The sequence below is a fragment of the Ranitomeya variabilis genome, chromosome 6 (assembly GCF_051348905.1).
Source record: "Ranitomeya variabilis isolate aRanVar5 chromosome 6, aRanVar5.hap1, whole genome shotgun sequence".
NCBI lineage: Eukaryota > Metazoa > Chordata > Amphibia > Anura > Dendrobatidae > Ranitomeya > Ranitomeya variabilis.
Genome location: NC_135237.1, coordinates 47,283,782 through 47,298,553, shown reverse-complemented (window position 1 = coordinate 47,298,553; position 14,772 = coordinate 47,283,782). Strand labels below are relative to the sequence as shown.

The following is a 14,772-nucleotide window of genomic DNA, read 5'->3' as shown; positions in this document are numbered from 1 at the left end:
AGTCCGACTTAGCTGGAAGTTGTCTGGTAGCAGGAACATGCACAGAAAGGCTTCTGATTACAATGTTGACCGGCATGGAAGTGACAGAGGAGCAAGGTTAAATAGCGACTCCCACATCCTGATGGGAACAGGTGAACAGAGGGGATGATGCACACAAGTTCAATTCCACCAGTGGCCACCGGGGGAGCCCAAAATCCAATTTCACAACAGAGCCCCCTCCCTGCGCGATGCTTCCCTGTACCGCCGGCACACCGCGATCATGTTTGATCGCGGTGTGCCGGGGGTTAATGTGTCGGGGGCAGTCCGTGACCGCTCCTGGCACATAGTGCCGGATGTCAGCTGCGATAGTCAGCTGACACCCGGCCGCGATCGGCCGCGCTCCCCCCGTGAGCGCGGCCGATCGCGCTGGACGTCATATCCCGTCGGTGGTCATACGGGCCCACCCCACCTCGACGGGATAGTACGTCCAATGTCAGAAAGGGGTTAAAGAATGTTTGCCTGACCACAAATGAGTGAAAGGTATACATCTTGGTCCATCTGTTTGTTTTTTATTTAAAAAAATATGAAGAGTCTGTCATTGAACTGTTATTAAATTGACTTTTGGTCACTTCCCGATTACCATTTTTTTTATGGTAAGGTAACTATTAGGGCGGTGTTTGCATTAAGTGGTTGGATATATTTCTTTTAGACCTAAGAGTGTTACGCATACAGTACAGACCAAAAGTTTGGACACACCTTCTCATTTAAAGATTTTTCTGTATTTTCATGACTATGAAAATTGTATATTCACACTGAAGGCATCAAAACTATGAATTAACACATGTGGAATTATATACTTAACAAAAAAGTGTGAAACAACTGAAAATATGTCTTATATTCTAGGTTCTTCAAAGTAGCCACCTTTTGCTTTGATGACTGCTTTGCACACTCTTGGCATACTCTTGATGAGCTTCAAGAGGTAGTCACCGGGAATGGTCTACCAACAATCTTGAAGGAGTTCCCAGAGATACTTAGCACTTGTTGGCCCTTTTGCCTTCACTCTGCGGTCCAGCTCACCCCAAACCATCTCGATTGGGTTCAGGTCTGGTGACTGTGGAGGCCAGGTCATCTGGCTTAGCACCCCATCACTCTCCTTCTTGGTCAAATAGCCCTTACACAGCCTGGAGGTTGTCCTGTTGAAAAATAAATGATGGTCCAACTAAAAGCAAACCGGATGGAATAACATGCCACTGCAAGATGCTGTGGTAGCCATGCTGGTTCGGTATGCCTTCTATTTTGAATAAATCCCCAACAGTGTCACCAGCAAAGCGCCCCCCACACCATCACACCTCCTCCTCCATGCTTCATGGTGGGAACCAGGCATGTAGAGTCCATCTGTTCACCTTTTCTGCATCACACAAAGACGCAGTGGTTGGAACCAAAGATCTCAAATTTGGACTCATCAGACAAAAGCACAGATTTCCCCTGATCTAATGTCCATTCCTTGTGTTCTTTAGCCCAAACAAGTCTCTTCTGTTTGTTGCCTGTCCTTAGCAGTGGTTTCCTAGCAGCTATTTTACCATGAAGGCCTGCTGCACAAAGTCTCCTCTTACCAGTTGTTGTAGAGATGTGTCTGCTGCTAGAACTCTGTGTGACATTGACCTGGTCTCTAATCTGAGCTGTTGTTAACCTGCGATTTCTGAGGCTGGTGACTTGGATAAACATCCTCAGAAGCAGAGGTGACTCCTGGTCTTCCTTTCCTGGGGCGGTCCTCATGTGAGCCAGTTTCTTTGTAGCGCTTGATGGTTTTTGCCACTGCACTTGGGGACACTTTCAAAGTTTGCCCATTTTTTTCGACTGACTGACCTTCAATTCTTAAAGTATTGATGGCCACTCATTTTTCTTTACTTAGCTGCTTTTTTCTTGCCATAATACAAATTCTAACAGTCTATTCAGTAGGACTATCAGCTGTGTATCCACCAGACTTCTGCACAACACAACTGATGGCCCCAACCCCATTTATAAGGCAAGAAATCCCACTTATTAAATCTGACATGGCACACTTGTGAAAAAAAAAACACTCCCGGTGACTACCTCTTGAAGCTCATCAAGAGAATGACAAGAGTGTACAAAGCAGTCATCACAGCAAAAGGTGGCTACTTTGAAGAACCTAGAATATTAGACATAATTTCAGTTGTTTCACCCTTTTTGTTAAGTATATAATTCCACATGTGATAATTCATCGTTTTGATGCCTTCAGTGTGAATGTACAATTTTCATAGTCATGAAAACACAGAAAAATCTTTAAATGAGAAGGTGTGTCCAAACTTTTGGTCTGTACTGTATTTTTTCAGGACCATTGGAGTACCTACCATTTTTGGAAAAATTTGACGAACCTGTTGTCAGTATAACAACCTGTATTTTTTCTTTAAAGAGAACCTGTTAGCACGATTTTGTAATGTAAATTAAAAACATGACTGTAATGGAGCTGTAATGCTGATTAAATACTGATAAAATTGATATCATCGGTGAAGAAATACCTTTGTGGTTCTTCTTCAATCACCATTTGTAGTTTTCTGCTAACTATATTTCGGTGCACAGGGGTGGAACTGTTCCCTGGGTCTTCTCTTCTCTGTCTGTGATTCCTCCTTCGCTTTCCTCTGGTCTGTAAATAATCTGCCTCCTCTGTTTGAAATCCCAATAATGGCCTGTGAGATGGGAGGAGAAGATCCAGTGCACCGTCTGGCCCATGTGCACCGATAGCTAATTAGCAAAAAAACTTGAAATTCTGATTGAAGAAGAACCACAAAGCGGATTTCTTCACTAAAGGTATCAATGTATTCTGTATTAATGTGCCATTACAGCCATGTCTTTACATTACAAAATCGTGCTGACAGATTCACGTTCATGCACCTACTGAATTCAAGGGTCGTGTCATCCGAACTAGCCAATGCTGCATTTTTCTCCACATTTCTCCAGTTGGGGACTGGAGTGCATTTCTGTTATAGTTTCTGTCACCTTTGTGTAGTAAATTATGATGGCATTCTTGGGTACGAATGCCACTCCCTGTCTGATCTCCACCCACTTTTCTAAAAGTTGTTGGAGTTGGTCGAGACTGGCGTATAACTGCCGAAAGTCATATCATTATTCACGCTGTACAAAAAGTTTGCGAAATTTCCTGCAGTTTTTCACCAGAAAACTGATATGTATTCTTTGTTATAACAAGTCTGCCAGAGCAAGGAACCCTGCCATTCTCATATTCCCTTATAGGAAATTATATTTTCATAGCTTTAAGGTTGAAGGTAGAATTAAGTCAATCGAGATCAAGTATAGCCCTACATGTTGATCCAGAGGAAGGCAAAAACCCTATGGGGCAGACACTAATAGGGTAAAAATTCCATCTCGATGGCACAAACGGCAATCAGGCTAGTTTCATCACAGAATCTAGTGTCCATAACCTGTAATATTATATTTTTCAAGAAAGGCATCCAGACTCTTCCTAAGTTTTAGTAGTGAATTAACCATTACAACATCATGTGGCAGAGAGTTCCATAATCCCACTACTCTTACAGTAAAGAATCCATAGTCTCACTGCTCTTATGGTAAAGAATCCATAGTCTCACTGCTCTTATATTAAAGAATCCATAGTCTCACTGCTCTTACAGTAAAGAATCCATAATCTCACTGCTCTTATCGTAAAGAATCCATAGTCTCACTGCTATTATAGTAAAGAATTCATTGTCTCACTGCTATTATGGTGAAAAATCCATAGTCTCACTGCTCTTATGGTAAAGAATCCATAGTCTCACTGCTCTTACAGTAAATAACCCATAGTCTCACTGCTCTTATGGTAAAGAATCCATAGTCTCACTGCTCTTATATTAAAGAATCCATAGTCTCACTGCTCTTACAGTAAAGAATCCATAATCTCACTGCTCTTATCGTAAAGAATCCATAGTCTCACTGCTATTATAGTAAAGAATTCATTGTCTCACTGCTATTATGGTGAAAAATCCATAGTCTCACTGCTCTTTTGGTAAAGAATCCATAGTCTCACTGCTCTTACAGTAAATAACCCATAGTCTTACTGCTCTTACAGTAAAGAGTCCACAGTCTCACTGCTCTTATGGTAAAGAATCCATAGTCTCACTGCTCTTACTGTAAAGGATCCATAGTCTCACTGCCCTTACAGTAAAGAATCCATAGTCTCACTGCTCTTATGGTAAAGAATCCATAGTCTCACTGCTCTTATGGTAAAGAATCCATAGTCTCACTGCCATTACAGTAAAGAATCCATAGTGTCACTGCTCTTATAGTAAAGAATCCACAGTCTCACTGCTCTTACAGTAAATAACCCATAGTCTCACTGCTCTTCCAGTAAAGAGTCCACAGTCTCACTGCTCTTATGGTAAAGAATCCATAGTCTCACTGCTCTTACTGTAAAGAATCCATAGTCTCACTGCCCTTACAGTAAAGAATCCATAGTCTCACTGCTCTTATGGTAAAGAATCCATAGTCTCACTGCTCTTATGGTAGAGAATCCATAGTCTCACTGCCCTTACAGTAAAGAATCCATAGTGTCACTGCTCTTATGGTAAAGAATCCACAGTCTCACTGCTCTTACTGTAAAGAATCCATAGTCTCACTGCTCTTATGGTAGAGAATCCATAGTCTCACTGCCCTTACAGTAAAGAATCCATAGTCTCACTGCTCTTATGGTAAAGAATCCATAGTCTCACTGCTATTACAGTAAAGAATCTGTGCTTGTGATTACTATTAAACCTTACTAGATGGTGGCCCGATTCTAACGCATCGGGTATTCTAGAATATGTATGTCTGTATATAGCAGCCACATAGTATATAGCACAGCCCACGCAGTATATAACACCGCCCACGCAGTATATAACACTGCCCATGTAGTATATAACACTGCCCACATAATATATAGCACGGCCCACGCAGTATATAACACAGCCCATGTAGTATATAGCAGTGTGGGCACCATATCCCTGTTAAAAAAAATAATTAAAATAAAAAATAGTTATATTCTCACCCTGCGGCGTCCAGCGAAGCAGTCCCGACGCGCGCGGCTGCCGCCAGCTTCCGTTCCCAGAGATACATTGTGAAATTACCCAGATGACTTAGCGGTCTCGGAAGGTGAGAATAGCAGGTTTTTTGTTTTTTTATTATTTTTAACATTAGATTTATTTACTATTGATGCTGCATAAGCAGCATCAATAGTAAAAAGTTAGTCACACAGGGTTAATAGCAGCGTTAACTGAGTGCGTTACACCGCTGCATAACGCGGTCCGTTAACGCTGCCATTAACCCTGTGTTAGCGCTGACTGGAGGGGAGTATGGAGTGGGCGCCGGGCAGTGACTGGACAGAAGTACGCAGGGACTAATTCTCAGCCGGGCTGTGCCCGACGCGGGATTTCCGTGACAGACAGACAGACAAACAGATGGAAGTGCCCCTTAGACAATTATAGATATAGATTTTCACTAAATGTAGAGCTTTCCCCCTGGAACCATCACGCAGCTAGGTGTACTAAGATCGTTAGAAAGATCTCTGTACTGTCCCCTCATAAATATGTACAGAGTAATGAGATCACCCCAAAGCCTTTATTTTTCCAAATAAATAACCCCAAGTTTGATAACCTATCTTGCTTCTGCAGTGCCTTAATAATCTTGGTTGCTCTTCTCTGCACCCCCTGTAGTTCAGTAACGTCCTTCTTATTCACTGGAGACTAAAATTATACACCATATTCTAAGTGTGGCCAACAAAGTGACTTGCATAGAGGCAAAACTATGATCTCGTCATGATCGTCTATGCCTCTTTTAATGCATGCCATTATCAGGCTTGGCAGCAGCTGCCTGACACTGGTCACTAAAGATAAAGTAACTTGTGTGGGCAACAACTCCAACTAATTTGAGAATAGAAGGATGTGAATACGTATGTATTCTCACGAGACTTGACTCTTTTATTGCTTGGTGTCATAAGTTTCACAATGCAATCAATGCGACATAAATAATGCCATAAAATAAAGTAACATAGATCCACAAAAAACATTTAGAAAACTGTACAAAAAAACTGTTGCATGTAGAATATGTTACCTCCTCCCGAAATCCTATCTGGGAACCTTCTAGTGGAATGAATATCCAGCATGGGCTCTCGCTATCAGACCAAGTAGAGGTGTTTACCTTTGCTCGACGGAAATGATAGACCACAAGCATGCTTATGAAGTTTAGCAGCATGCAGAAAGCCTGGAACGAGATGACAGCAATCCGCAGATACTTGTCCTCCTGCGCATAGCAGGGTGCATCAGCCGTACAGTATGAACAATCTTCCCTGCAGGGTAGACACTTATATTCCTCTTCAGATATTTCTCCTCTAGAAAACTGGTTCTCTTCACTCTGCCCTATAGGGATGAAAAGTAATTAATGCAAATAGTATGCAAAATACATTAAATAATTAAAAACATCTACAAAAGTTAACAAATCAAAAAACAACAACATTGGTTTGGTCCAAAGCAAATGAATATGACAAAAAAATGATGCTTCTACCTATCTGGGCAACATAATAAAGAGTAACAGAACTTTCATATTTTCTTTGCTAATTCTACGCTTACTCGAATTATTATTATTAATTTAATTTTTAAAAAATGCCTCCAAAGATGTCCATATTCTTTAACCAGTAAGAATACATTCTTATGTCATGTTACATCTCCTGGGACAAATTTGTTAAAAACTTGATAAAGTTATTTTTTAATTAATAATTATTTCTTACTTTCTTACATCTTTTCAGCATTATCTGATTCCCCTTATATCCTTATTCTTTCTGTTCCATTTGGAAGGATATTTGACTTTTCCAGCCAATCATTGACTGCGGCGGTGATGACTAGGTCAGTGCTGCAGTCAGTGATTGGCTTGAACAGTCACATGTCCGTTCGGATGTACAAAGACTGGTGAAAGGCCTAGGATTATTACTGTTATTATTAGGAAATTAGCACTAAATAAAAAAAAAGTCCTTTATCTCGGGACCCGTGTGGTGGATTGGAAAAACTAAAAACTAGGATAGTCACAGGGGCAACTGGAAAAAGTAATATTAAGAATAGGCTCATCCAAGTATATTATTGGGTAATGATCTCTGATTTTTAGATGATATCTATTAATTTTCGTAATCTGAATACTTTAATTTGATTAATTCGTTATCAGTGCCTTAATGCTATTCTAGACCTGCTTTAGTAATTAATACCATGATATGGGAAAAGTGATAAGTATGGGGATGCCATTAGCATTAACCTTTAATAGACTCCACAGAACGATGGGAGGAACGAGCCTCGCTTCTTAGAGTAAGGTCATTAAAGAACTGTCATTACGGAAACCGGCGCTCGTTCATATAATGCAGGTTTTATAGGAGTTACTATTGATGCATGGGGTTTGCTGTGAACTATGACTTCTTCTGTATTTAAAAAAATAATTACATCACTCACCCTACAATAAGCTTCCGTGTCTCTAATGGTAACTATAATAATGGAAAAGCAGTGTATTGTTCTGTTATGAGACATCACCATCAGTATGTGCGCAAGGCAGAGCCATTCTACAATCAATGCTGTGTCGCTTGGCCCAATCACTTAAATCAGGGGCTAGTAGGGCAAGCGCCTAGTGAGATGGGTGCAATGGATACCCTAAAAAGGATTATTTTGCCTTGGTAAAGCATTGAGCTGCAATACCAAGCATAGCCACTATGAGTGTAGCCTAGTGCATTTTGAACCTAGTGTTTGAGCTACATGATTGGTGGAGGTGCTGGAAGTCAACCCCCTTACCCCACCAATCTGATATTGATAACTTATCAAAGTCCTTGAAAACACGCTGGTATCAAATAGTGACAAAATTTGAAGCCGGATATTTTGGACCTTATTTGCTCTTTAGCCCCCTCCCATAGCACTTGTTTGAAAGTGGGTGGGATATGTAAAAATTGCCCCAAATTTACTCTAAGGCCTAAAGCCTGGCAAAAATGGTTAATAAAATCTATGTCAGTATATGTCAATTTCAGGCATAAACATTTAATTAATTAAGATTTAAGAGTGCGTCTTTTAATAATTCTGGTACAACCTATTCTATTGGGTTTCTGGTTCTAGACTGGGCCACGAAATGACAGTCTTGATAAATTTCCCACACATATCTTTCTTTGATTAAAAAAATATATATATTTGGTGCCCTCTTTAAAAAAAAAAAAATGTTTCCCCCTAAATTACATATTATTTTAATAATTCCTTAGTATGCAAAATATGGCAAAATAGAATCTATTCAGGGTCCCATAAAGAACAATAGATGACAAAACAATGGGCTAAACCTATTTAAGTGATTATATGGTTATAAAGTTGCCGACCACTGGGGATTTACTGTATAACCCTGACAAGGATAAAAAGGCGTCCTGCATTATTAATGACACGATTTTTTTTTGTTGTTGCTCAACCCAAAGGCACTTACTTTGAAAGCCATTCTCTGAAAAGATGTCAGGAGGATGATAAAATCCAGGCTTGCAAATGCATTTGTAGGCTCCGAGAACAAATCCAAGGCCCTTAATTGGTATACACTGGAATAAAGAAAACAAGCAATGTAATGTATGTAGACTTGGAATTGCTTCAAAGAAAAGCAGGTCAGCAATTTCTTACATATATATGTCTCATAGGCAACAGGCTGACTGTACAGGGCAATCCGGACAAGACTGACGCGATGCTACTTCAAATAATAATCTTTATTTTTATACAGCGCTAACATATTCCGCAGCGCTTTACAGTTTGCACACATTATCATATGTATATATATATATATATATATATATATATATATATATATATATATGTTATTTTATTTTATGAATATAGACAATGAATAAAGATAAATCTAAATAAATATATATTTACCGTATTTTCCGGCGTATAAGACGACTGGGTGTATAAGACGACCCCCCAACTTTTCCAGTTAAAATGTAAAATCTTCTTAAAAGTCGGGGGTCTTCTTATAAACCGTGTCGTCTTATAGGGCCGGTGACTTTTGTGCCTTTTGGGGGGGGGGGGAGTGGGCCTGATGACGACGAGGGGGCGTCTCACAGGAAAGTGAGTATCCCCCATTACCTCATTGTATCACTGCAGCGTGGGGTCTCTGCTGGGAGCGGCGGCGGCGGCTGTGCTGTGGGGCAGCGGCTCCTCTTCTTCAGTGTGGGGCCTCTGTGCTGCTGGGCGGCGGCGGCGGCTTATCTTCAGGCAGTCGGGGCTCCTCCGGTATCTCCTTAAAGCCCGGAGGCCCTGCCGGCAACTCCATCGGTGCAATGCAGTGGCCTCCGGGAACATGGCCGCTGCTCAGATTCAGATCTCGTCCCGAGATCTCGGGAGACGAGATCTAAATCTGAGCAGCGGCCATTTTCCCGGAGACAGCTCCATTGCTGCTATGCGGTGACCTCCGGGAAAATGGCCGCTGGGGGCGGCGCATGCTCAGATTCAGATCTGAATCTGAGCAGCGGCCATGTTCCCGGAGGCCACTGCATTGCACCGATGGAGTTACCGGCAGGGCCTCCGGGCTTTAAGGAGATACCGGAGGAGCCCCGACTGCCTGAAGATAAGCTGCCGCCGCCCAGCAGCACAGAGGCCCCACACTGAAGAAGAGGAGCCGCTGCCCCACAGCACAGCCGCCGCCGCTCCCAGCAGAGACCCCACGCTGCAGTGATACAATGAGGTAATGGGGGATACTCACTTTCCTGTGAGACGCCCCCTCGTCGTCATCAGGCCCACTCCCCCCCCACCCACCATATACACCCGGCAAGGCAATACCCGGCGTATAAGACGACCCCCGACTTTTAAGAAGATTTTCAGGGGTTAAAAAGTCGTCTTATACCCCGGAAAATACGGTATATATATTTATATATAAATATATATATATATATATATATATATATACACTCAGGGTGCGCCATTTATATGGATACACCTGGGTGGGCCATTTATAAAGTTACATCCAAAATGGCTGACTACAAGATGGCCGCCATGGTCACCACACATCTTGAAAAGTTATTCCCCTCCAATATACTAATGTGCCACAAATAGGAGGTTGATATCACCAACCATTCCCATTTTATTTAGATGTATCCATATGCATGGCCCACCCAGGTTTATCTCCATATATGCATGGCCCACCCTGTATATATATGGTGGCCATTTTGTAGTCGACACATTAGTATATGGGAGGGGGAAAACTTTTCAAGATGGGTGGTGACCATGGCGGCCATTTTGCAGTCGGCCATTTTGGATCCAACTTTATATATGGCCCACCCAAGTATATCCATATAAATGGCCCACCCTGTATATATAAAGCTATTACATATAGCCAGCCCTTAGTACTCTGAATAATATACTAGTACAGTGGTTATTTCTAAACTATGATGTGTTTATACTATTGACATACAGCTCTGGCAAAAATTAAGAGACCACTACATCAAAACCCTGTCATGGGCAGCCCAATCTCCACACCTGAACCCCATTGAAAACCTCTGGAATGTAATCAAGATGATGATGGATAGTCACAAGCCATCAAACAAAGAAGAACTGCTTACATTTGTGCGCCAGAAGCAGTGTGATAGACTGGTGGAAAGCATGCCAAGAGGCATGAAAGCTGTGATTAAAAATCATGGTTATTCCACAAAATATTGATTTCTGAACTCTTCCTGAGTTAAAACATCAGTATTGTTGTTTGTAAATGATTATGAACTTGTTTTCTTTGCATTATTTGAGGTCTGAAAGCACTGGGATTTTTTTTTCAATTTTGACCATTTCTCCTTTTCAGAAAAAAATACAAAATTTATTGCTTGGAAATTCAGAGACATGTTGTCAGAAGTTTATAGAATAAAAGTGCAATTTACATTTTACTCCAAAATATACCTATAAAGAGAAAAATCAGACAAACTGAACATTTTGCAGTGGTCTCTTAATTTTTGCCAGAGCTGTACATATTGATTTCTTGAATTATATTAGAATGGTGTTAAACAAGCTTCTGACTTTACTGTCAAGGTAAAGTTAATCTATGTAATTTTCTGGGGAAAAGTTGGTAATATTTCTTATTAGCAGCACAAAGGTGGTCATGTTTATTGTGTAGGAGAACAAAGGAGGTTGTTAAAGGGGTTGTCATTACTTGGCCAACCCCTTTTTAAATCAAACAAACAAAAAAAAACACACACACACACAGAAAAATAGAAGTACTAAGCCCAGGTAAAATTTATAATGTTTATTAATAATAAATTAAAAGACAAGAAAGTTTCTTTAAAAAGTATACACATAGAGTGGAGATGAAAAACAAGACCATACAGGCAAACCTGAATGCCAAAATATATAGCGAAAATATAAAATATATAGTACAGCAAAAAAAATCACTCTGTAACACGTATTGTCCAAAAGTTAAATAATTATAATCCAGTGAAAAAAATATTATATGGATATATACATAATTCATCAATAAAGTGCTGTGCAAATGATATTACTCAGAGGAGGAGATATTTCCAAAATGCAAAGAATATTTAAATATAATAAAAAATGCCAAATGAAGTGCTGTGCACAGTATGCTGAGTTAGAGAATAAAGTCCTATTATTTTTTTTTGCTATTGTTTTGCTATATTTTTGCTGTACTATGTATTTAATTTTTTCGCTGTATATTTTGGCATTCAGGTTTACCCGTATGGTCATACACCGGTGGCTATTCTTGTTTTTCATCTCCACTCCTTCTGTTTACTTTTTAAAAAACTTACTTGTCTTTTAATTTATTATTAATAAACATTTTAAATTCTTTTATTTTTCTGTGTAGGTCTTTTTCTGATTTTCTTTGAAGTTTGCCCCTATGAATTGTAGCCTCCCCCGTTTGTAGGAATTACCCTTTTTAAATAAAGCAGTCCCCTTTATAAAATAAAAATACCTTAGACTCATTTTCGGTGCCGGCGCTGTTCCAGTGATGTTGGTGCCGGTGCTCACGTGCCATGGTTATGCCACGTGAGCCTTGTAGCCAATCATTGGCCACTATTAACTTGCTGTGCTTGATCATACTTGCACATATAATTGTAGGCTTTTAGCTCCAGAAAGGCATCATGTTAGATTTAGGGTCCCAACAAAGGAGTAAACCTTTTCACTGGCTGTTGGGCTTACCTGAATTGGCCAGTTTTTTTTTATATTTGTAACACTGAGTATAAGTAAGATGTTTTTATTTTATAATAAGGACTACACTAATTAAAAAGGAGTCATCCAGGTAGTTGAAAACTCCTTTAATACCGTTTTGGTGAAGAAAGTGAATATTATTTTTAAGGGACACAGTGGCGTGAGAACACATTTACTGCGTGAAGGACACAAAGAGGGCTATTATGTTATGTCAGAAAAGGGACATTATTAATATAAAGGTTGCAAAATCACTGCCTAGGGTAAACAAAGAGGGCATGGACTAATACTGAATAATGTCTAAAGAGGGCACTATTACAATTTGTGGGAACTGGGATGCGAGGGCATGCAAGGGTAGTAGTAATGGCGAACCATTTCATATATGGATTGATCTGCTAAGGCAAGAGCGCCTCTTTTGTAAGTCCCTCTCCACTATGGCTCCAAGGAGAAGCCACTATGACATCCATATACAATTAGAAAGCCTATGGAAGAAGTTGTCCTAAATCAACAGCTCCAAGTAAACTGATGGCACAACACAAACGTGATATTAATAACGTGTATGCCGCTATTTCCAATTCGTTTCCATGAGTCACAGAAGTGGCCTTTACCTACTGTATATAATATAAAAAAGAAAAATGTAAATGAGGACAATCTACTCATATACTACTAGATGGTGGCCCGATTCTAACGTATCGGGTATTCTAGAATATGTAGGTAGTATATAGCACAGGTTACGTACTATATTGCACAGTGACATAGTATATAACACAACCGACATTGTATATAGCAGAGCTACGTAGTATGTAACACAGCGTACATAGTATATAGCAGAGCTACGTAGTATATAACACAGCCACGTAGTATATAACATAGCCACATAGTGTATTGCACAGCTACGTAGTGTATTGCACAGGCACATAGTATATTGCACAGGCACATAGTATATTGCACATCCACGTAGTATATAACACAGTCACATAGTGTATTGCACAGCTACGTAGTGTATTGCACAGCTATGTAGTATATTGGTCAGCGACGTAGTATATAGCAGAGCCACGTAGTACATTGTAGAGGCACGTAGTATATTGCATAGCTACGTAGTATCCACGTAGTATATAACAGAGCCACGTAGTATATTGCACAGCCACATAGTATATAACAGAGCCATGTAGTATATTGCATAGCTACATAGTATATTGCACAGCCACGTTGTATATAACAGAGCCACGTAGTATATTGCACAGTCGACGTAGTATATAACATAACCGACACAGTCACATAGTATATTGCACAGCTACGCAGTATATAATACAGAGCACGTAGTATATTGCACAGCCACATAGTATATTGGACAGTCACGTTGTATATTGCTCAGCTACATAGTATATAGCACACAGATGTAGTATATAACAGAGCCCACGCAGGATGTAACACAGCCCACGTAGTATATAGCAATGTGGGCACTATATGCGTGGTTAAAAAAGACTTAAAATAAAAAATAAACATATACTCACCTTCCGAAGGCCCCTTGAAGTCCTGGCGCCTGTGTGCGGTGCACGCGGCAGCTTCCGGTCCCAGGGTTGGTATGAGTGCAGGACCTGTGATGATGTCGCGGTCACATGACCGTGACATCATGGCAGGTCCTTCTCGCATACCATCCTTGGCACCGGAACCTGCCGCTTGCACTGCCGAGGACAGCGCGTGATTTCGGAAAGTGAGAATAACCTTTTTTTTAATTATTATTATTTGTAACATTAGATCTTTTTACTATTGATGCTGCATACGCAGCATCAATAGTAAAAAGTTGGTCACACAGGGTTAATAGCTGCGTTAACAGAGTGGGTTACACCGCGGCATAACATGGTCCGTTAACGCTGCCATTAACCATGTGTGAGGGCTGACTGGAGGGGATTATGGAGCGGGCACTGACTGCGGGGAGGAAGGAGTTGCCATTTTGCTGCCGGACTGTGCCCTTCGCTGATTGGCCATGGCTGTTTTGCCGCGACCAATCAGCGACTTGGGATTTCCGTTACAGACAGACAGACAGAAAGACAGACAGAAAGACGGAAGTGACCCTTAGAAAATTATATAGTAGAAGGTTGCAAAATCACTGTCTAGGGTAACCAAAGAGGGCATGGACAAATACTGAATGATGTCTAAAGAGGGCACTATTACAATTTGTGGGAACTGGGATGCGAGGGCATGCAAGGGTAGTAGTAATGGCGAACTATTTCATATATGGATGGATCTGCTAAGGCAAGAGCGCCTCTTTTGTAAGTCCCTCTCCACTATGGCTCCAAGGAGAAACCACAATGACATCCATATACATATTAGAAAGCCTATGGAAGAAGTTGTCCTAAGTCAACAGCTCATAACAGCGGCATAACATGGTCTGTTAACGCTGCCATTAACCATGTGTGAGGGCTGACTGGAGGGGATTATGGAGCGGGCACTGACTGCGGGGAGGAAGGAGCGGCCATTTTGCCGCCGGACTGTGCCCGTCGCTGATTGGCCATGGCTGTTTTGCCGCGACCAATCAGTGACTTGGGATTTCTGTTACAGACAGACAGAAAGACAGACAGACAGAAAGACGGAAGTG

The 14,772-nt window shown here is 40.8% G+C and overlaps 1 protein-coding gene across 2 annotated transcripts in view; it reads right to left on the bottom strand.

The window, feature by feature from the left end:
• GPR158 (G protein-coupled receptor 158) overlaps positions 1–14,772 on the bottom strand; it is a 299,322-nt gene that overhangs the window by 155,090 nt on the left and 129,460 nt on the right. For both annotated transcript variants that reach the window (XM_077268422.1, XM_077268421.1), the window contains exons 3-4: positions 8,473–8,578; positions 6,181–6,398 (exon numbers count right to left, since the gene is read on the bottom strand). In XM_077268422.1, the coding sequence (XP_077124537.1) occupies positions 6,181–6,398; positions 8,473–8,578 (324 nt within the window). The remainder of the gene's footprint in view (positions 1–6,180; positions 6,399–8,472; positions 8,579–14,772) is intronic.